The following is a 24,049-nucleotide window of genomic DNA, read 5'->3' on the forward strand; positions in this document are numbered from 1 at the left end:
AAAAAAAAAAAAAAAGACCAGTTTTTTTCTTTCTTCTTCTTTGATAAAATATAAACTCATAAACCTGGAATCCAGGGTCCATTATAGTTGGTCTCTAAGCTATTTTTCCAGTCTTATTTCATACTAAAGTGCACTAGAGAAACTTCCGGGGGTAGAGCCAAGATGGTACAGTAGTAGAAACACTATAGCTGAGTTATCCCAACATTCCCCTTTATACAACTTTAAAGTAATGTCTCAAATTGAGCTGTTGAGCAACAGAGCCAACAAAAGGTTAGGGTGAGACATTTTTCCAGCCCAATAAACTTAGGAGGTCAGGAGAGGTCTGTGACACTGGGTGGGGGGCGGGGTTGGCATGGATAAATGATTTAGAAATAAAGGGTGGTATCTTTTTTTTTCTTTTCTTTTTTTTTTTTTTTTTTGGTGAGGTGATCAGGGTCACACATCTAGTAAGTGTTAAGTGTCTGGCTCCAAGGCCAGAGCTCTATTCACTGCACCACCTAGCTGCCCCTAAAAGGGAGGTATCTTAAGTAAATTAAGGAAGCATTAAAAATGTACCTCTTATAACTATGGATAAGGGAAGTTTACAACCAAACGAGATAAAGATGATCATGGCAAGCAAAATGGATGATTTTGATTACATGAAATTAAAAAGTTTTTGCACAAATAAAACCAAAGCAGCCAAAATGAGAAGGAAGCAGGAAAGTGGGAAAGTAATATTGCACCAAGTTTCTCTGATAAGTGCCTCATTTCTCAAGTATATAAAGACCTGAGCCAAATTTATAAAAAATATGAACCATATACCAATTAATAAATGTTCAAAGGATATGAACAGGCAGTTTTCAGAAGAAGAAATCAAAGCTATCAATAGTCACATTAAAAATGCTCTAACTCACTACTGATCAGGAAAATGCAAATTAAAATAATTTTGAGGTACCACCTCACACCTATTAGATTGGCTAACATGACAGAAAAAGAAAAGGACAAATACTGAAGGGGATGTGAAAAAATAGGGTCACTTTTGTGCTATTAGTGGAGTTGTGAACTAGGCCTACCATTCCAGGGAACAGTTTAGAACTTTGCCAAAAAGGCTATAAAACTATATTCCCTTTGACCCAGCAATACTACTACTAGGTCTATATCCCAAAGAAATAAAAGAAAAAAAGGCCCTACTGAAACATGTAGACTCTACATGTTTCAGTCATGTCTAACCCCATTTGAGATTTTCTTGGCAAAGATACTGTCATTATTTGCCATTTCTTTCTCCAGCTCATTTTACAGATGAGGAAACTGAGGCAAACAGGGTTAAGTGACCTGCCCAGAGTCACCCAGCTATTAAGTGTCTGAGGCTGGATTTGAACTTAAGTTTTCCTGACTCTAGGCCTGGCAGTTCTTTTTATGGTACCAAGAACTGAAAACTGGGAAGATGCCCATCAATTGGGAATGACTGAACAAGTTGTGGTATCTGATTGTAATGGAATAGTATTGTGCTATAAGAAATGACCAGGGTTAAGATTTCAGAAAAAACTGGGAAAACTTACTTAAAGTGATGCAAAACGAAGTGAGCAGAACCAGAACATTGTATACGATAACAGTAATATTATAACAACTGATTGTGAAAGACTTACCTATTCTGATTAAGACAACAATCCAAGACAGTTCCAAAGGACCCATGGTGAAAAATGCTATCCACCTCCAGAGAGAGAACTGATGAATTCTGAGTTTTAGCTAGCATGTCTTTCTTTTGTAATCCTGACTGTGGCTCTTAATATTGTTGCTATTCAGTTGTTTTCAGTCAAGTCTGACTCTGTCATCCCATTTGGGATTTTCTTGGCAAAGATACTGTAGTTATTTGGCATTTCTTTCTCCAGCTCATTTTACACATGAGGAAACTGAGGCAAACAGGGATAAGTGACTTGCCCAGAGTCACACAGCTAATAAGTGTCTAAAGCCAGTTTTGAGCCCACAAAGATAAGTCTTCCTCACTGTAAGCCCACTGTTCTATCTACTGTGCTACCTGGCTGCCCTCTGGCTCTTAATACTTGAATTCTTTCTTTCTGGATGCTTGGATTATTTTTTTTTTTTGACTTGGAAACTCTGGATTTTGGCTCTGGAGTTATTGGAAACTTTAATTTTGAGGGTTTTTTTCACTAAATGACTGATGGATTCCTTATATATTCACTTTGTCCTCTAGTCCTAATAAGTATAGATAGGCAAGTTCCATTTAGGTTTTAAAATATGGTATCTAGACTTTTGTATGGTTGAGGTTTTCAGTTCACTGATTCTTAGATCATGTCTCTTTGACCACTTTTCTAGATCAGTTGTTTTTGATGGGAGATGACCTTACTTTTTCTGATTTTACTGTAATCATTTGATTTTGTTTCAATTTTTCTTCTTCACAGTCATTGATTTCTGCTTTGTCCAGTTTGCTTTTTCAAGGAGTATGTAATGTGAGTAAGGTTTTGTAGTTTCTGTACTAAGCTATTTATTCAGTTTCCATTTTTTGCCCCTTTGGATCTCTTATTTCCTTTCCAATCCTTTTGTCTAGAGCTTTCTTTTCATATATTTGATCATCAAAAAAAGATCCCTCTAGCTTCATTTCTTTCGGAAATTCCAGTAGACCTTGTGGCAAATCTATGACTTTATTTTAGACTTTGTTTAAATATTTGGACATGGAATTATTTTCTTTTTCTGAGTCTGTATCTTAAGAATCTTGGCTTTATACTATTTCTTTATCATTGGTATTTTCTTGTGCTTATTCCTTTTTCTACTTACTAAATTAGGACTTTGTGTTGAGGCCAGGCTTTGTGCACTTTTGGAACAAATTGCGGGCTGCCTTTGGTACTGATCTGTATTATTTTGACTCTGGATACTTTCAGTACCTCAGGAGTGGCTGACCAGCACTGTTCAGTGATGGTGTATGCTAAGTAGCTCGGGTATGAGATAGTGTGGGATAGTCTGAACCAGAGAGCACACTGATCATTGCCCTCTCAGTTTGGGCCTAGTTTGATGTTAGAGCAGTGCAGCTGCAGCTCTAAGGCATCCTTAGCTAGACCAGACTGCCTTCCTACCTTCTTACCTGTTTCCCTGGCTTGGTTCTAGTCTCTGAGCTGGAAGGCTTCCACGAACTGTTTTTAGGCCAGTCTTTTCTGTCTGGACCCCTTCCCTAGTACCTACAGGCTTTTGGCTGTCTCTTTGTATAAATCTGAGCTGGCAAAATGCATTTACTGTACTTTCTCTTTGGGATTCTTGATAATTTCTCAGCCCTGTGCTCTTTTTTTCATTCTTGCTAAAGCTGTTGTGAGAGAACTATACTGTTCTGTTTTTACTCACTTTTTTGTCTTGAGGAGACTCCCCCTCCTACTTGATAATTAACTAATTCTCTCATTTATACCTCACCATCTTTTGCCATATTCCTGGCCACCTTTTCCACTGCTGCTTGGACTGCTCCTTGCTTCCCATTGGCATTTTCAGATTCTCCCTCTACCTTCATCACTAAATAACCTCCTCCTCTTTTATGAAATTCATTCAGTCAAATTTACTCCCCAATCAAGATTCCTATAGCTCCTTGTTTACTGATTCCCTGGACACTATCTGTCCTTTCACAGTGATTACAGTGCTTGCTCACCCTTCCTCTCTACTGTAAATCCTACCCTCATACCAGCTGTTTTCAACATGCATTGTGATGTTTCCTCAAATACGTAAATTTCACAACTTCTTAATCTGGTCATTTTCCATGTTCAGCTCCTTCTCTTCACCTCAGCTCTGCACAAGGAGAGTCACACCCTCAACCTTGTAGGCCATCACCTACAACTGATCGATGTCCAAGAGCTCTGAAATTCTTTTATCTGATCTTTTATCTTTATATGTATCTCTGGGTCTTAGTCCTCTGAAATCTACTTTTTATCCACACCATGATCTTTCTGTAAGTATCTTTTATGTATCTATCTGTATCTATATCTATATCTTTATATTAACATTACCCCATTAGATTGCAAGTCTCTTGAATGTAGGGACATTTTTTTTTACTTTTTTTTGTTTGTATCCCCAATATTTAGTATGTTGCTTCCCACATAAAAAAGTGTTTAATAAATCCATGCTAATTGATTAATTGATGGACAGTTTGTTAGGAGTTGTACAGTAATGGGATCAAAGATACAGCTAGAGGAAGTAGCATTAGTGAGCAATAGATACATCTCTTCAACTGTGACAAAACCAGCAACCAAACTGTTTCCTTATTTCACTGTTGTGAAGTTAGGGAGATTGCATTTTATTTAGAGCAATGTCTTTTTTCTATGTTATAATATTGCCATCTTGTGGCATTTTGGGGCATTGCCACAAAGGTTTCTTTAGGGTATAAAGGCTGTTATACATTGTACTTGAGGAATGTTGTTAGCATATTTTATAACATTTTTATATTTTTAGGTTATTAATTTCATTTTTTTATTGTTAGCCCATCTATTTATCCAATGAAGTATTCAGCAAATATTAGACTTCTAAAGCTTTTGAATGGTGAGTCAACCCTGAAATTAAATTTGAGATAGTAGCAGAAATCATCTCCAATTATTCAAACTGTAGTCTATGACTTTAAGATTCATCTTTTTTTAAAATGTTAATTCCTTCAGAATTTGTGAGAGTAGTAGTGACTTGGTTGAGGTTAATTTATTGGTATACTGACTATATTTGGATGATTCAGAAGATTCATTATTTCATTAGTGTGAACATCCACGCTGTTTGCAACACCTCCATGTATAGTTTCATGCCATAATGTAATCAAAAACATCATCCCCTGGTAGCCATCTTCTGGTGATAAGCATTTTCATATTAAGATGGTTAATAGGTGGTAATTCAAAGTCAAGAAAAATGCTTTTCAGCTCATTAGGACCTGCAAGAGTTTGTTCTCTGCTGGTATAGCCTTTAAAGATACAAGGTCACCTCTGTGCCATAATTAATGTGTTGGAATAAGACTTTAGGGGGTATACTTCTTAGAAGGAAAATATAGTGTCCAGATGGAAATTAATTTCTTGGCTCTTGTTGTGTCTGATTCTTTGTGGCCCCATATCGGCAAAGATACTGGAGTGGTTTGCCATTTCCTTCTCCAGGTTATTTTATAGATGAGAAAACTGAGGCAAACAAGGTTAAGTGACGTACCTGGGGTTACATAGTAAGTGTCTGAGGCTGGATCTGAACTTAAGAAGGTCAGTCTTTCTGACTTCGGGCCCAGCGCTTTAATGGTGCAGCTTTCAATCCATCCAAACCTGCCTGTCCTTTATGGCTCTTGTCCATGCCTTCCCATAAATTTGCTCTAGAGGATCTGGTAGCCTTCCGCACTTTCCCCTGACATTAGGAAGATACATTACTCTGCATCCTGTCTCTCCATCCAGTCAAACTGGCCTTCACTCTTTTCCTCCCACAGCTCTGTTGTCCTATGATCTTAACCTTGCTGTTATCCTCAATGCCTCACACCACATATTCAATCACTGACAAATCTTTCCACTTCTACATGTATAATATCTGTCAGATTCAACCACTTTTCTCTATTCTGTCATCCACTACTTTAGTTCAGGCCTTCATTATTTCTCCTCTTTTAAACCTAACTCAAGTACCCCTTATTGCATAAAGCCTTTGCTGAGATCCCCTTAAACTCCTAGTGCTCTCTCTCTTAAACTACCTTGTATTCAAGTTATGGTTATATTTATACTTATAATTATCTACTTTGCATTTATTTTCTCTATATTTATCCTATATAAACTACATAGAATGTATGTCCTTGTTGTTTCTCCTGTTAGGATATAAACTCCTAATTCATTATGTTTATATCCCCTGCTCCTAGCACAGTGCCCATAGGAGGAGCTTGATAAATCTGTATTTGTTTGACTGATCGAGTGGAGTGCCTTTGATACCTACTTGCTATCCTTTACCACCTGACCATTCACTTCTTTTTATTTGCCTTTTCTCTGTAACCCATGTAACAAAACTAATGAACACCAAAGGTTAAACATAGATCAACAAAAGAACACATTCCTCTTGTCGCTGTTTCAGAGATACTTTTTATTCTATTAATATATCTATAGGATTTTAAATTTTTGTCAAATGCCTATTAAGGTTACCTTCCTCTTTTGTGTACCTTGCTTATTTATCATGCTCAGGTTCCTGAGAGATATAATACAGAGGAAGCCCCAGACAAATAGAAAATTATTCTGGACTGAGTGTCTACCCTAAGGCCTGGTGAACAGGGCTGACCAATCTAGAAGGAATTCTGAAATTCCCTTGATCTCTTTCTCTTCGGTCAGCTGCCTAAGTTTGGCCCTTTGGAACAATAATTCTGTTTTCCCTCTTTTTGGTCCTAATCTAGCCTTTCTAGCTTTATAAAACTAAGGGTACCTCCCAGGCCAGAAACTCTGCTTTGGTCATGGCTTTCACACCTGCCGATTTTATGACCCTGGGCAACTCATTTCACTCCTCTCAGCCTGTTTTCCCATCTGCAAAATGGCAAAATTGGAATAATAGCATTTGCAGAACCTACTTCACAGGATTGTTAAGAGGAGAGTGCTTTGTAAACTGTAAAGTACTATCTAAATACAAATTTATTATGTAGAAGAAAGGAAAAAAAGGAGATTGGCTAGCAAGCTACCCCGAAACACCCTAACAGTACATATGCCCTAGAAGGGCTTTTAATTATACATATAAAGATCCAAGATGATCTTAAGAAGTTTTCTACTCTGGAGCCTACAAAGAAGAATATTTGATTTATCAGTGATTTGGAACAGTTCTGAATTCATCACAGATATGTATGCATAACTATACGTAATGTTACTTCATAGAATCATTGAACTTAACCTTTCATTTAGTACATGAAAAAAACCAAACTTGATAGCATGTTAGTGGTAAGGCCAGCCAGCATTAAAGCCCATTTCTTCTGAGTACAAGGTAAGTAATGGGCAGATGAGAACAGTTTGTTCCAACAGCCATGAAGCTGTCTGAAGTCGGCACTGTGGAGGGCTTAGAGCTTGGTCAGACATCAAAGATGCCAGGGCCACCTACTGCACCCTGGGCTATTGCCAGTCTTGACTTTTGTCTTGCCACTGGTCTTTGATGACTCTGGAAGAAAGAGTGAGGCTGATGACTTTGTGCAGCTCTGCCTCACTTAAATCCAATTCATATGCACATTATAGCCTCAACTTCATGATATCATTGGTCTTGTGCAAGAACACAGGACGAACAAAAACAATAACAACAAACACTCTATTATACAATACTGCCTCTAATTGTAATCATTTAACATACGATATTCTTTAATGATTATGCTTTGTATTTCACTGCCTTTTTAACTTTACAAAAACATATTTGAGTGGAGGAGTCTTTTATTTTGTTTATTCAGTCAGTCATATCTGTAGGAATCTTAGCTGTTTGAACCATAAGGCAAAACCTCCTTGACTGGCAGTTTACTTCTAATTCCAGGCAAGGTAAATTATATTGTAAATTCAAGGAAAAAGTGGACAAATGTACTCCTTTATATGCAAAGCAAATGATATGCTAATTACAAGTCATTATTGTTTGGTTTTTAAAACAATTTCAGTAGGCAGTATTTAGGCCAGCTTGATTCTTATTGGGTATTCTTGAAAGTAATAATTCTTTTTTTAAGAAATAATCTCCAGTTGCCTCCTTCAGCTAATTTAGATGAGACTGTCTCCAATTAGTATGTACTGGTGAGACTTTACTAGCTTCAAAGAAACAGACCAGTAATTAACCTAGAGCCCATCCTGAAATCAGAAACTTAAATTACTTACTTTTATTTTAGTTCAATGAAAAGAAATAAAAAGGTGATTTATTATATTCTTTTTAAGGATGCTGGGAAAAACCTAAATCTGTTGAGCGAAAAAATGTATCTGCCCTGTGTCTGTCTCAGGATGGTGGATTCATTTCTAAATGTATAGTGAATAAAAAGGTACAAGGACATTGATTTTTGCTTAATTAGTCTTTTTGTTGCCAGTGATTTTGCAAATTACTCTTCACCATAACCACATTTTTGTAAGGATTTATAAGAACAAATAGTAGTAATCACAAATTGTTATATGTTTCTGTTCAGTGGAAATAAATGTAAAATTCTAAAACATTTCAAAGTAAGAACTTTATTGATTATGTACTATGGCAAAAGCAAGATTTATTCCATTTAACCATGCACTTTTCCCAATAATCCTGTCCAATTATATGCCAAGAAAATCCTTTTCAGAAAATACATGTCTATTGTGTGAGGGGTATAGACATATTAATGAGGCACTTGAAATCCAAGAATTTTATTTAAGGTACTTTAAAGTTGACATATTACTCTGTTCAACTCATTGAGTCAAATAGTTCCCTTCCCTTTAGCTTAGGACTTACAAGTGGGACATTTGAATCAGCCTAAATGATATTTCGAGAATGAGTTCCTGATATTATTCTTATGCTTTGTTAATTTTTTTTTTTTCAGCTTGTAGGAGCCAATGGGGTTTTGAATATCAATGGAAAACTCCGTCTTCAACTATACTGTCCACCTCCTAGGATTAGATCACAGTTAAATGTTGTTGAAGTTTTTGAATGGTGGTCAAAATGTCCAAGGATTCGTTATCCATCAACATTGTATGTAACCATAAAAGGCCTGAAACTCCCAGATCATGTAAGTTATTTTGTTTTTGGTATTTGGTAGAATTATAAATCAGTTATATTCTCAGAAGCTAAAATTAAGCAGTGACCAAATTTATATTGCAGCATAAGAAAGTCTTTTGAATCGTTAAATTATAGCTTTTTTAGAACTGGAAGAGGCATTAACTGGGAAATGTGGCATACTAGGTAGTTATGTACAATAATTGCAAAGGTCTGAGTGTGGTTTGAAGCTTTAGCTGTATTAAAAGACAGTTTGCTGAAGTGTTTTTTTAAAATTATGAGACAATAACAACAACTCTACAATGCTTAAATGGATTAGTGATCTTATTAATTTGAGAATCCTTCCAGTGATATAAATTATAACTCAGCAGTGCCTGCCTACAATGTCTGCTTGTATCTGAGGGCGCACTCAGAATATTGTGGGGTAACTTTCATGTATCACCTTCATATTACAGAAATAACAGTGGAAGCTGCAGAATCTCCCATGTGACCAGACCTTTTTTCCCCCTCTTATACATTTCTATTATAACATCTTTATACTTCTTCCCCATTATCATGCCTAGGTTATAGTAAGATATAACTTGCTCACGTCTACCATGTTTCCTCACCATTGGCAATGGAGAGCCTAAAATTTTACTCTTTTTTTTAAAAGTCTGATTATAGTTGTTAAGACAATATTTTAGTGCTGTTAATATAGTCAGTCATCGAGTATTAAGCATTTACTGTGTGTCAGGAATTCTGCAAAGCACTGGTCATACCAGGAGAAGCAAATACACTGTTGTTGTCATCAAGAAGTTCCCATTCTAATGCGGGAAACAGTATATAAATAACTGCACACAGATAAAATGCATATAGAATAGATGGAAGTAATCTCACAGAGAAGGGTAGGGGGAATGGGAGAGGAGAACAGGTGGAGCCTAGGAAAGGCCTTCTGCAAAAGGTGGAATTTGAATTGGGCCTTGAAGGAAGTCAGGGAAGCTAAGAGGCAGCATTGAGGGGCCAGACTGCTCCAGGCATGGGGGACAGCCAGGGCCAAGGCACAAAGACAGGGAATGGAGTGTCCTGTGCTAAGAACAGCAATTAAGTCAGTGAAGCTAGATGGTAGAGTACACAGAGGGGAGTAAAGTGTGTAATAGGAGGGAGCCACTGGAGTTTATTAAATAATGGAGTAACATGGTCAGACTTGTACTTTAGGAAAATCCCTTTGGAAGCTCAACCAGTGGAGGGTAAATTAGAATGGGGAGGGATTTGAGGCAGGAAGACCAATTACAAAGCTGTTGCAGTAATTCATTCCAGAGGTGATGAGGACCTTTACTAAAATGGTGGCTGTGTGACAAAAAGACATATTTGAGAGATGTTAAGTTAGAAATGCGATTTGACAACTGATTGGATATGTGAGGTGAATATTAGTGAGGAATGGTGGATGATGCTAAGGTTTTCTTTCCTGGGTAACTGGGAAGATGGCAGCATTAAAAGGTTTGAGATAATAGCTTTAAAAGCTATTCTGTAACTTAATACGTCCTATTAAACATTAAAAGATATTGCCAATACGGTTGTACATGAATCAGTTATACAATGTTACTATCCCAAGAGGTTGATTCTGAAATTAAATTAGTAAATCTACATAGGATATACAATTATTTCTGAAGATTTAATTATAGTAAATTACAAATTTCACGGATACTAGTTAATATAACTCCATGGTATTATTTCACAACTGAAGCCAAATAACCAAAGAAAAAAGAATCAAAAGCTTATGATTATGTGATAGAAAGTTAGGAATTTCTTAGAATATCATATTCTTTTGGTACAGGTATTGGTAGAAGGTGGTAAGAACATAATATTTATTGTAGAGAAGCCCAGGAATGTAAATCTCTCCTTTTAACATTAATGTTAACAAAAACAACAACAGTATTTCAAAGCTCTTGGAGTACAGTCATTTAAGGCCGCATACCCTCTTGTTCCATTTGCGTTCATTTGTGAAGCCATGTCTGTAAAATAAAAATAGAAAAAAATCAACTGGTTCAAGTATTAATTTTAGAAAAAATTTCCCCCCATATTGATTGTTCTTAGATCTTAAAACATTTTGTGTGCTCTAAATATGGGCTTTACAAGATTGTGTATCTAATTAAATGTAGGTAGATCCTTCTTTTCGTTCTATGATGGCACTTCAGCAGGAACAAGGTAGTACATCATATGGTGAACTTCAGAAGGAGACAAGTAAAAGAGGTAGTGAACCAGTTTCAGATGACCAAAAGGAAATAATAAAGTGGTCAAGGTTGCCTGGGCAGGTAAGAGATTTCTATAATAGCAAATTCATTTATAGGTTAATGCTCTTTACACCTTTATTCCAAGCTATAGTAGATATTTCCACATAGGCGATTAATAAATGTTTATTTATTGAATTTGAAACATCCTCAGTCTAGCCATGCAACAGCTATAAAAATTATGAGTTTTTCTAGCAGGCCCTGGTACAAATGTAGCTCTCTCTTTTGCTTAGTTGGAAATGCACCCAGACCCTGGTTCTTCAGTTCATGTTGGCTTCTCCATCAATCATGCTCCCAAACCTATCTTTCTATAAAAAGTAGATTACTGCAAAAGTCTTTTCCTCTATTCATTTAGTCATTTAATAAATATTTGTCAAGTATCTGTTAGATTTCTAGCACTGTGCTAGTGCTTTTGAGGATACAAATAGTATAATTTTAGAGCAATGAACATTTATTAAATACCTACTATATGCAAAGCACTCTGGCATATGTTGGGGGATACAAAGATATATAATGATATAGTCCCTGTCTGTAAGGAACTAAGGTCTTATACTGGCGAGGTGATGGTGATGGCCAAGGGTCAAGAGAAGATGTAGCATGTATAAAGAGGTGAATCATGCCACCTCCTTCCAGTTAATTACCTGATTGACTCCCGTAGAGGTTGAGGCTTGTGGATTTTTTTTTTAACCTAGCCAATGTAGTTTTTTTTTTTTTTTCACTTGAGTATACATATTTGAAATGGGTTTTGTTTTTCTTGCTCTCTCATTTGGGGATGAGGGGGTAGGTGGGAGAGAAAGATTTTGGTCCTGAAGATAAAACTGAATTAAAAAAATAAAGAATAATACAAGGCAGGGTTTAATGGAGCCAAGGATACAATTAAGACAAAGTCCTAAGAAAACTTGAGGAGAGAACACTTTCATTTGAGATTGAGGAAGGCTTTGTGGAGGAGAGGATGCCCAAAGTAAGGCTTGAAGGAAGACCAGAATTTTAAGAAGTAGAGATGAGAGAGTGCTTTAATGCACAGAAAAGGAGATAACATGTTGATTTTGGGTAATAACTATAGCTCTGTTTGGCTTGAAGGCAGAGTGTGTGTTGGGTGATAATATGAAACAAGGCTACAAAAGTAGATTGGAGCCAGATCATGAAGAGACAGGGGAGGCTAAGGAGTTTGTATTTTGTTCTAGAGACCAGGTAGTTTCTCATAACTTTTGAGCAAGGTAGCCACACCTTTGTTTTCTTATTCTGATAGTTATATGAAGAATGTATTTGTGAGGAGAGTGATTAAAGGGGCGAGATCATGAGTTAAATTGTGGATATAATGAGAAGGAAGCAACATCCAGGGCAGCTCTCTAGAAGGAATTTGGAGATATAGTACTGGAATTCAGGGGAGATATGTATATCCAATAGGGTTGGATACATATATTTTGGAGTCATCAGCTTTGAACTGTTTTGAGGAACCATCATTTAGCCAGATAGTAACAAGTATTAAACATTGAAGTGATCATTGAAAGTATGGGAATAGTTGAAATCACCTATAAACAGAATTTAGAGGGAGGAGAGAAGAAAAACACTAGGACAGGGCCTTCATGGACCCTCGCCCTTGAGAGGTGGGGAGGAAGATAATTTTCCAGTAAAAATGACTGAAAAGGAGCAGTCAGACAGATAAGAAGTCCAAGAGAAGCCCTGGCATGGAAAACAAGAGAGGAGCCAGTACTGAGGAGAGGGCAGTGATCCATATTGATTGGTGCCAAGAAAGGTCAAGGAAAATGAAGACTGGGAAAAGCTATGAGATCTAGCAACTGAAGCAGTTGTTGTTGATCTTTTAGAGAGCAGTCTTAGAAGCCTTAGGGTTGAGAGCCAGATTTCGAGGGGACTTCATGGAGGAGCATGTAAGTGAACTACATGCTCCCAGGACTAGCAGTTAAAAAGAGGAGCAGGTTGGGAAGGTTTTTTTTTTTAATGGTTAGGGAAACCTGAGTGTATTTTTAGGCAGTGAAGAAAGAACCAGTAATTGGGGAAAGACTGAAGAAGAATGGGGATGATTTTTAGGGCAATCTTCCAAAGGAGGGAATATAATCAAGGACAACAGTACAGGCATTAATTTTGGCAAAGAGAAGAGTCACCTCTACGATTGGAAACAAAAGAAGAAAGAATGGGTAAAAATATCAAGAGATTTTGAGGTATGAAGAAAGGAAGATAGGCAGGGTTGTAATGGATGCCCCATTCTCCTCAATAAAGTTGAAGTTAAGGTTAGAGAAAGATCGATGACAGAGGAGTTGGAACTTTGAGGAGAGAATATATGGATTTGAACAGCTGCAATAAGATATGTGTTAATTTGATGAATATAAAAATTGTGCTTTAGTGGGGGCCTATTTGAGGTTAGATGACAGGAATTTGTATTGGATCCAGTAGGCACAGTTTCATGACTCTCAGTATTCTCTGTCTCTGCAGGAGTCAGTGAGGCAAATGATGTTAGGAATGAATTCATGGTTGAGGATTAGTAGTGCTTGAAGAACAGAGTTGACTCAGGAGATTCAAGAATTGAAGATAATGCTTTGCTGAACTACTTAAATACAGGATTGTAAGTCAGTCATCAAGCATTTATTCAGTACCTACTTTGCTTCAGGCACCATACTAAATGCTGGGGATACAAAGAAAGGGGAAAAAAAAAGAGAGTCCCTACTCTGAAGGAGGTCAAAGATTAATAATAGTGAGGTAGACAGCATGCATACAACGATGTACAGACAGGGTATAAACAGGGTAGCTCGGAATTAATCACAGAGGAAAGGCTCTTTTGGGAAAGGCTTTTTGTAGAATGCGGCACTTGAAGCTGAGACTTGAAGGAAGCCCAAGAAGTTGGGAGGTGGAGATGAGGAGAGACAGAGCACCAGACATGGGAGACAGCCAGTGAAAATGGCTGACTAGAGATATAGTGTTGTATGTAAGGAACAGCAAGGCAACCTGTTTCAGAGGCTTACAGAGTAGATAGCAGCATGTGAGAAGACTGGAAAGGTAAGAAGAAATCAGGTTATGGAGGGCTTTAAAAGACAGGATTTTATAGGCAATAGGGAGCCACCAGAGTTGACTGAAGAGGTTGTCACTATGACAAGAACAAAGTGAAGCCAGAACAGGAGTTACAGACTGGAGAAATAGGGGTGTGTCACTAAGGGCTCTTCCAGCTCTAATCTTTGATCCAGCAATCATAGTGAGCATAAAAAATATCCTTGCAGTGACCCAGTTTCACAACCTCAATGTCATCCTCAAGTCTTCTTTCACATTCACTTCACACATCCAGTCTGTTGTCAACTTTTGTTTCTACCTTCAAAACATCTCTCATAGTCGTCTCCTTCTTTCCATTCATGTAGCCATCATCCAGGCTTTCATTATCTCAGTAGCCTGCTGCTTGCTGTCCTTATCTTAAGTCTCTCCCCACTTCAGGCCATCCTCTTTTCAGCTGTCAAAAGGATCTTCTGAAAGTGAGGGTCTGACTCTGTCACACACCCCTACTCGGTAAACTCCAGTGTTCCCTATTATCTCCAGGATCAAATATGAAGTACTCTTTTTGGCTTTTAAAGCCATCACAACCTGCCCTATTTCTACTTTTCCAATATTCTTATACTTTACTCCCCTCCAAGTACTCTACAGTCCAGTGACTGGCTGTCTTGCTGTCCTTCAGACACAACATTCACTCTCCTAATTCTGTGCCTTTTCCCTGGTTGTTCCTCATGCCTGGAGTGTTCTGTTCTCCCTTTTCCTCACCACCTCGTGGCTTCTTTTGTTTCAGCTCAGATCCCACCTTCTGAAAGCAGCCTTTGCTAGCACTTAACCTTCTCCCCTCCCCCACCGCTAGTGCCTTTCCTGTAAGATTATGTCCTATTTAGACTACATGTATAGTTTATATGCTTCTCTGTTCTCAAATGATGCTGAGCAGAGTGCTTGTGCCAGGTGGGCCCAGAGTCAGGAAGACAGACATGGGCTCAGATACAAACAGGCTGAACAAGCTGTGCAACCCAGGACAAGTCATTTAACCTGTCTGCCTCAGTTTTCTCAATTGTAAACGAGGATCATTATAGCAAGCACCTACCTCACAGGGTTTTCGTGAGGATAAGATATTTGTAAAGCACTTAGTACAGTGGCTGGGAAATAGTAACATGCTTGCTCCTTTTCCCCCCTTACGTATTAGTGTTCACATAACAAAAATAATAATAATAATACTATGAAAATATATAAAATCATGCAGGTTAAGGGGGCTTTACTTGAGTGCTTGAAACTTTCAAATAAAAGAAAGTATGGTGTTGTACTTGGAATTTTTTTTCTTATATGGTTGTATAGGTTGAAAATAGAAATTAGATTGAGAATCTTAGTGTAATCGTTAATGACTTCATGATGTCTTATATGCAATAAGTGCTTGATAAATTTTTTTGAACTTTAATTTGAATCCATGTTTATAAAAGAGATGTTGGGTATGTTTGGCATACATTCCCAACTTTTGAGGAAAATTCCAGGGAGATCCATTTCCAAACTGTCTGACAAATCAACCCTTTTGTTCCTTATCAGAGACATAATATTAGACTTCAGTAGGGCTCAGCAGTCCTTTCTGATGTACTGATAACAAGTATTTGATGTGATCAATGAAATGATTTATTTTATTTACTCTTGATTTTTTGGTGATAAAATATATTTTATAAATATATAAAATTACTAGGAAAATTTTAATATTAGTCTTTCAACTACTACAAGTATTATTTTCTTACCGTGTTGCAAAGATTTCTTATGAATTCATAGTAAAATTACATCAGTCTGCCCTCCTCAAATATTGACAGTTTAAAAAAGGAATACTGTTAAAATTAAGTTTAATGGAATGGTCTCTTGGATTAATTTTTCTTGTGTAGCAAAATTGTGAAGCAATGTAGAAATTAGAAAACAAAGTGAGATAAGGAATATAAAAGACAAAAATTATTATGTTCCTAAACTTTTCATTATGCCATGTATATGCATTTTCCCCTTTATTTTCTTTAGATTATTTGAAATGTTTTAATGATAAATTCTACATTTTAATATATTCCCGTTTCCACATAGAAATCATAGTCCCTTTTTTATCCTGTAGTTTCCTGAACAGTTAACTATGGAACCCTAAGTGGACCTCTCAAAGGCATAAGCTGTAGGAAAAGTGAACTTGTGAAGGCATTGATTCTTTTTTTTCCTCACTACTCTATCTAGGTATGAAAAAGAGATCTAGAAAACAAACTTTTAAAAAAAATTTTTGTTCCCGCCTCCCTCCTGCTGTTTTAAAATTTATTCAGTCCAATGATGAAACACTTAAAGAATTCAATAGTAAAAAATATTTGTAGTAGTTCTTTTGTGGTGGCTAAGATTTGGAAATAGAAAGGATGCCTGTCAATTGGGGAATGGCTGAACATGTTGTGGTATATGATTGTAATGGAATATTATTGTGCTACAAGAAATGACAAACAGGACGATTTCAGAAAAACCTGGAAAGACTTACATGAACTGATACAAAGTGAAGTGAGCAGAACCAGGAGAACACTGTACATAGTAACAGCAATATTGTATGATGAGGAACTGTGAATGACTTAGCTATTCTCCACAATAGTTATCCAAGGCGATTAATCCCAAAGGACTCATGATGAAAAAGGCCATATGCCTCCAGAGAAAGAACAGATATTATTTGAATACAGACTGAAACAATCTATTTTTCACTTTATTTCTTCCTTCCTTCCTCTTTCTTTCTTTCTTTCTGTTCAAGTTTTCTTGTATAAAATGATTAATATGGAAATGTTTTATGTGATTGTACATGTACAACCTGTTTCAGATTACTTTCCATCTTAGGGAGGGAGAAAGAGAGGAATAGAAGTTGGAACTCAAAACTTAATTCTTATTAAAGAATTGTTTTTACATGTAATTGGGGGGGAATAAAATATTATTAAAAAAAGAATTCAGTAGTAATTAAAATTATCATTGAACCATCATAGATGTTTAATTTACCTAACTTTATATGGGAAATTGTATTCAATAGGTTTGCCGTATCCCAAACAAGCACCTGTTTTCACTGCATGCAGGAGAACGAGGATGTTTCTGTATTAATTTCTCCCAGAATGGAAGAATGTTAGCAGCGGCATGTGCAGGCCATGATGGGTATCCTGTTATTTGTAAGTTGTAAACCTGTATGTTTCATCTGAATTTTATGGTCTGTAGGAGGATGCTGAAGAGAAGCACTTGAAATTCTTATATTAGTTTTTTAAAGAACTCATTACAGTTCTTATTTTGAGACCAAAAAACTCAGTCACCTAAAATATAATAGCATTAACCATTTTTTAGTGCTATTCAGATGTTTAAAAGAATGAGCAGATTAAAGATAATAATTCTGGTTCAAGGACAAAGTACAAGGAAGGTAAAAACTTTCCTAATTCAAATTTGCTGGATTAATCCGTATTTCAAAACACTCATGAGACCAACTTGATTAATCAATCTATTAGCAAATATTTATTAAGTATGTACTATGTGCCAGGTGTTTGGAATACATGGGATACAACCCCTAAGTGAATAAGAATAAGTACACATATATACAAAGTAATTCATTACAAGGTAATTTGAGAAAGAGGGAACTAGGAATTAGGGTGATCAAGAAAGACTTCATGCAAAAGCTGGTTCTTGAGCTGCATGTTAAGGGAGGGAGGGACTTCATGAATAAATATTAGGACACACCCCAGGCCAGATATGGGGATTGACAAATGCAACAGCACAGAAAGAAGAGCTGGAGTGTCACGTGTGAGGAACCAAAACACCAGTTTGGCTGAATCACAGACTGCAGGGGGGAGAATCATGTCCAGTGAGTCTACTAGAAAGGTGAGTTGAGGTCAAGTCTTATAGGGCTAGCTAAACAGAGAGGCAATAGGAAGCCACTGAAATTAGGAATAGGGGAGTCACATGGTTAGTTATGGACTACAGGAGCATTACTTTGGCCCGGTGTAGGATGGACTAAATTGAGAAGAGTCTTGAAGCCAAGAGACCAATTAGGAAGCTGTTGCAATAGGCCTTGAGAAGTGATGAGAGCCTGAACTAAGGTGGTAGCTCTGGGAGTAGAGAGAAGGAGTCATGTGGGAAAAAAAATTTTGTGTGTGTGGTTCAATCTCTTTAATTCACTTTTAAATACATGAGCTGTATAGAAGACACAAAACACAATGGGGAGGACTTAGGGGCTAGTCCAGCCCAAGGTTTGGGTGGTGATGGGAAAGTGGGGGCTACATGAGGGCCTACTTACTGTAACAGTAACATAGGATCCCAGGAAAGATCTTCTTCCTTGCAGTTAGGCTCAACCTTACCTAAACTCAGGACTGAACTAAGTACCAGTAAAAACAGTAAAAACAGCTGAGACACTGGGAGTATGAAGGTAAAAAGGGCAAGATCTGGTAACTGATTAGATATCTGAGGTGAAGGAGAATCTAGGATAACACTAAGATTAAAACCTCAAAAGGCTAAAGGAAATGGTGGTGCCTTTGACAGAAATAGAGAAGTTTGAAAGTGTTTTTGGGCAAAGCTTATAATTTTTTTTTTGGTCATGTTGAGTTTGAGATGTCTTTGGGACATCCATTTGAAATGTCTGATAGGCAGCTGGTGAGGAGGGACTGAAATTCAAAGGAGATACTGACATAGGAAAGTTCAAAAGAGGAAGAGTTTAAGAGGAAGGATAATGAGTTTAGTTTTGGACACATTGAGTTAGAAATGCCTATGGGACATGTAGTTGGAGGTGTCAAAAAGGCAATGGGTGCTATGAGACTAGAGTCAGGAGAGAAACTAGAACTGGATCTATAGATCTGGGAATCATCTGCATAGAGATGATAAATAAAACAGGAAGAACTGATGAAATCACTAAATAAGACAGTACAAATGGAAAAGAGGTGCAGAGGGAGGGGGAGGGAGAGAGAGAGAGAGAGAGAGAGAGAAACATGCACCCTGAAAGAGGAAAGAATATATAGGAGAAGAAGGTGATTGACAATGTCACAGGCTTCAGAGAGATCAAGATATTATCATTAGATTTGGCATTTAAGAGATCATTGGTAATTTTGGAGAGGAAGATTTCAGTTGAATAAAGCTGGCAGCCAGATTGAACTGGGTTTAGAGTCAAGGGAGCAGAAACGAAGTGGAGGCAGTGATTAGAGTTTAACCATAAAAGGAAAGGGATATAGGATGATGGCGAGTAAGGATAGTAGGATCGGGGATTTTTAAGCATGAGGAAGACGTGGACATATTTGTAGGCAAGAAGGAAATAGCTAGTAGATAGGGAAAGAATAAAAATTAATGGGGGAGTGGGGATGATTGAGATGACAGTCTGCAGAAGAAGATGGGATGGAATGAGAAGCACGGGTGCATGTTGAGGTGTTTGGTGGACAAGTAGAAGGACCCCTTCTTGTGAGAGAGAGAGAAAGTAGGAGATAGTGGGGGGAAGACATTTAAGTCATGTGAGATGAACAGGGAAGAAGGGATTTCCTCTCACAACCTAAATTGATCACTAAAACCAAGTGAGAATTGAAAATAAACTTTCTGTTATTCCTTATAGTAATTACTCAGCCTGAATTGTCATCATAAACCCTCTACTTCAACAAATAATTCTCTGTTACTCAGCTATTTGTTTGGTAATTTAGGAAGAGAAGACATTAGGAGGAATAAGAATGTCATGTTTGAGGAGCAGCATAAAGGTCAGTCTGGATATACTGTCAGTTGTGGGAAGGAGAGTGCCAGATAGAAGAATTTTTATTTGGTTCTTGTGGCAATAAGGGTTTGGAGATTAGAAAAATAATGGTTTTCTTATAGAACTACCTAAGCTTGTTATAAGAGTGGGTTTGGGGAGAATGATAATGAATTGTTTTGGACAAGTTGAGGTTTACTGTTTGTGGGATATATGATTTGAAATGTCCAATAATTGGTGATGTAAGATTTTATCTCAGGTGATATGTATGGAGTTTGGCTGTATAAAGAGGATAATTATCATGGTAGCTGATGAGGTCACCAAGTAAGAGAGTAGAGAGGGAGAAGAGAAGAGGCTGGGGCAGAGCCTTGAGATGTACCTAAGAATTAAGGGGCATCATATGGATGACGTTCCAACTGAGGAGACCGAGTTAGAGTGATCAAACAGGTAGGAGGAGAGGGAAGAGATGCAATGTCGAAAGAAAAAGAAAATATCTAGGAGGAGAGGTGGTCAGTAGGGTCAGATACTGGAGAGGTCATGAAGTATAGGATTGAGAACTAGATTTGACAACTAAGAGATCATTGGTAACTTTAGAAGGAGAGAAAGAAAAGTTTCAGTTGTGTCATGAAGTCAGAAGCCAGGTTTCAGGGAAGAAATCAGCATGTAGGGAGAAACCAAAAATTAGGAGTGTGGGTTAGAGCCTTGCATATTTAGTTTAGGTTTCAACCATCCTACTTACTGAGCAAACATTAAAACAGATACCTAAATGGGGATTAGAGTTTGGGGCAGTAGTTTAATATATAGTTTGTTTCAGTCGTTTTAGTTGTGTCGATCTTTGTGATTCCATTTGGGGTTGTTTTGGCAAAGATACTGGAGTGGTTTACTATGTTCTTCTCCAGCTTATTTTAAAAATGAGGAAATTAAGGCAAACAAGGTTAGATGATGCGCCCAGGGTCCCCCAGCTAGTAAATGTCTAAGGCCAGATTTGAATGCAGGAAGATGAGTCTTCCTGTCTATAGTCCCTGAACTCTATCCACTGTACCATGTATAGCTGCCCCTTAATACATAGTTAGTCTAAATCAATTATTCCAAGTAGAGGAAATACATATTAGAGTGAAACAGTAGGCAAATTGCTCATCCTGTGTAATTTAACTGTGTGGTTTAAATTGTTTAAAGTGGTATTGTGTTAGGGTATGAACCACTAGGTGGGAGTAGATGTTTATAAACTTTCCATGCAATGTAGCAGAGATGAAATTCAAAATTTTCATTTTAGAGATATATTTTGGAATAAATATTCCACTATTTTAGCTCCATCAATTTCTAACCATATCAATGCAAAAGAATCCCTATATTTTGGGAATATTTTAATTTATTAGAACATGGAATTTAAGTAAAATATTTCCAAATCATGCCCTCTAACCACAGGTGTCCCTCAGGGTTCTGTTCTGGGACCTCTTCTCTTCTCCCTCTCTATTTGCTTAATTTGGTGATCTCATCAGTTCCCATTTTTAAATTATCATTTCTTTGCTGATGATTGTCAAATCTACTTGTATTGCCCTAACCCCTGCTAACCTTCAGTCTTCCATCTCCAACTACCTTTCAGATATCTCAAAATGGGTATACAGTAGACATCTTAAATTCAACATGATAACAGAATTCATTATTTTTCCTCCAAAATCATTTTCCCCTTCTATATTTCCTGTTACTGTAGAGGGCAAAAGCATCCTCCAGGTTCCTCAGGCTCACAACTTAGGAGTCATCCTGAATTTCTCACTATTTCTCACCCCTCATATCCAAGCTATTCAAAGCATGTTGATTTCACCTTTGTGTCTCTCAAATATCCTTCCTTCTCTCCCCGACACTGCCACCACTCTAGTACAGACCCTTTCACCTCACACCTGGTCTATTTCAATAGCCTGTTGTTTGGTCTGCCTACTCAAGTCTCTCCCGACTCCAGTCCATTACCCATTGAGCCACCAAAGTGATTTTTCTGAAGCAAAGGTCTGATCATGTCGCCCCTCTACTCAGTAAACTCCAGTGACTCCCCATCTCTTCCGGGATCAAATTTTTATAATGCTCTGTTTGGCATTCAAAGCCCTTCATAACCTATCACCCGCTCACCTTTTCTGTCATCTTATACCTTACTCCCCAAACATACTCTTTGATCCAGTAACATGGGCCTCCTGGCTTTTCCATGAATAAGACACTCCATTTCTAGGCTCTAGTTATTTTCTCTGACTGTCCTCCATGTCTGGAATGTTGTCCGTCCTCATCTCTGCTAATGGCTATCCTGGTTTCTATCAATTCCCAACTAAAATCCATCTTCAACAGGAAACCTTTCCCAACCTTTCAATTCTAGTGTCTTCCCTCTCTTTATCATTTCCTAATTATCCTATATGTATATGTTGTTTGTACGTATTTGTGTATTTGTTGTCTCCTTCATAAGATGCTGAGCTTCTTGAGGGCAAGGATTGTCTTTCCCTTCTTTTTTGTGCCAAGCCTAGTGCATAGTAGGTGCTTAATAAATATTTTTTGACTTACTGACTTACTTTGAATTCCAACCATACTGGTCTGTTCATGTTTCCTCACACACCAAGCTCCATCTCTTCCCTCCATGTTTTGCACTGTCTGTTATTGCCTGAAGTGTTCTCCCTTACCCCTACCTCTGGGCATTCTTAATTCTTTCTGGACATACCTCAAACGTCATCTTGTTTATGAAACCTTTCCTGGTACCCTCTCCTCCCACCCACTTGGGCACAAAACTACCTGGTATATGTTCTGGAAATACATTCAAGTATATATGTTTTATCTCATCCATTAGAATATAACCTCTTTGTTTCACTTTTGTCTTTGTATGCTTAGTGTTTTGCACTGTGCCTAAAACTAGTAAGCACTTAATAAATGCTCGTTGATTGATTGTGCAACCTTTAAAAAAAAATTTTTGGCAATAATCCTGTAACGTCAATGGTACAAGTATTATCCCCATTTTCCAGATGTGAAGACCAGATAAATTTGTGAGAGGTGAAATGATTTGCTCTTATTCACATAACTTGTAAGTGGTCATGGTGAGATTTGAACCCCAGTCTCCTGACTCTCAAGTCTAGCACTATTTCCTAGCATGCCATAATGCATTCAATGTATAATCAGGTGATGCGGCAACATTTGAGACTACTTGAAAAGTTTCTTAAGTAGAACATGAAATTTTATTTGTCTTGATAATTTTATTTGTTTACTTGATAAACTCTTCAAAAATATACAAAGGTAAATCTTAGCCCACTTCCAGTTCAAATGGTCACGTTATTTATGAAAATTTTTGTTGTGAATAGCCTGTTCACTAATTTTCAAATCTTTCTCTTTAGTATATGAAATCCCTTCGGGGTGTTCCTTGAGAGAATTTTGTGGTCACCTCAATATTGTTTATGATCTTTGCTGGTCCAAAGACGATCAACATCTTCTTACTGCATCCTCTGATAGCACTGTCAGGTCAGTATAATTCAGGAGAGGTTACTGCTAATGTATTTGAGTCTAAAAGGAAATCAGGGGAGATAAAAGAATACAAATATAGCTTCAGCTATGTTCAGTGATATGCCTATAGCAGATATTCATTTTACAAATTGATTATGTAATGTTAAATTTCTGTGCTAAGCACAGTTTTTAAATGTGTATTTGATTTATCTTTTATATATTTTCAATTCTCTGCTAATTAGGACATATTTATTACAAGTTTCTAAAAAAATGTTTTAATAGCTTATTTTTCTATGCTTTAAGAATATTTATTTCTCTGGGTGTATCTTTTCTGAAAATTAGAACTTATCTTTCTATCACTTTCAGTTTAATTAGTATAGCAATAAAATTCACATTAAAAGATAATGGTGTAGTGAGAAGAACCTTGAACGGTGACCTTGAATGGAAGACCAGGTTATGAGCACCATCTGCACTGTTTTCGTAGTGTTGTGACCCACCTGTCCCCAGTTTCCTTATCTGTAACATGGAGATGAGAATTTTGTAATTACCTGTTTTGCCAAATTGTAAGGATCAAACAGAACAGTTTATGCAAAAACACTTGCTAGAGTCCATATCTGAGCGATCCCATTGTAAATAACCAGACACAAAGAAGAGGAAGAGGTGAAAGAGAAGGAGCAAGAGGAGGAGGAGAGGAAAGCTTCAGGTTGTGGTCCAAAAGGTATGAGTCTTAGACTACAGCACTACAGTGTTCTGTGTCCTATAAGCATAGCCTTTTTGTGCTGTAGTGCCAAGCTTGTTATTTCAGTCTTTTGGGGAATTTTTCTTTTCCTTTCTCAGTATTTCCTCACTGATTTTATGGTAGTCAGTGATAAAATAGGATTTGCACTATAGCAAACTTTTCTAGAGTGCGGTTATATAAAGTAAAAGGTACTTATACACTGAAATGGAATTTAATACATACTTTATTCTT

General features: G+C 37.2%; 1 protein-coding gene across 6 annotated transcripts in view; it reads left to right on the plus strand.

Moving 5' to 3' along the window:
- AHI1 (Abelson helper integration site 1) overlaps nucleotides 1–24,049 on the plus strand; it is a 250,985-nt gene that overhangs the window by 32,808 nt on the left and 194,128 nt on the right. For all 6 annotated transcript variants that reach the window (XM_027850706.1, XM_027850707.1, XM_027850708.1 and 3 more), the window contains exons 9-12: nucleotides 8,468–8,653; nucleotides 10,779–10,931; nucleotides 16,945–17,077; nucleotides 22,974–23,097. In XM_027850706.1, coding sequence (XP_027706507.1) covers nucleotides 8,468–8,653; nucleotides 10,779–10,931; nucleotides 16,945–17,077; nucleotides 22,974–23,097 — 596 coding nt within the window. The remainder of the gene's footprint in view (nucleotides 1–8,467; nucleotides 8,654–10,778; nucleotides 10,932–16,944; nucleotides 17,078–22,973; nucleotides 23,098–24,049) is intronic.

Source organism: Vombatus ursinus, unplaced genomic scaffold (assembly GCF_900497805.2).
Source record: "Vombatus ursinus unplaced genomic scaffold, bare-nosed wombat genome assembly UNPS02009132.1, whole genome shotgun sequence".
NCBI lineage: Eukaryota > Metazoa > Chordata > Mammalia > Diprotodontia > Vombatidae > Vombatus > Vombatus ursinus.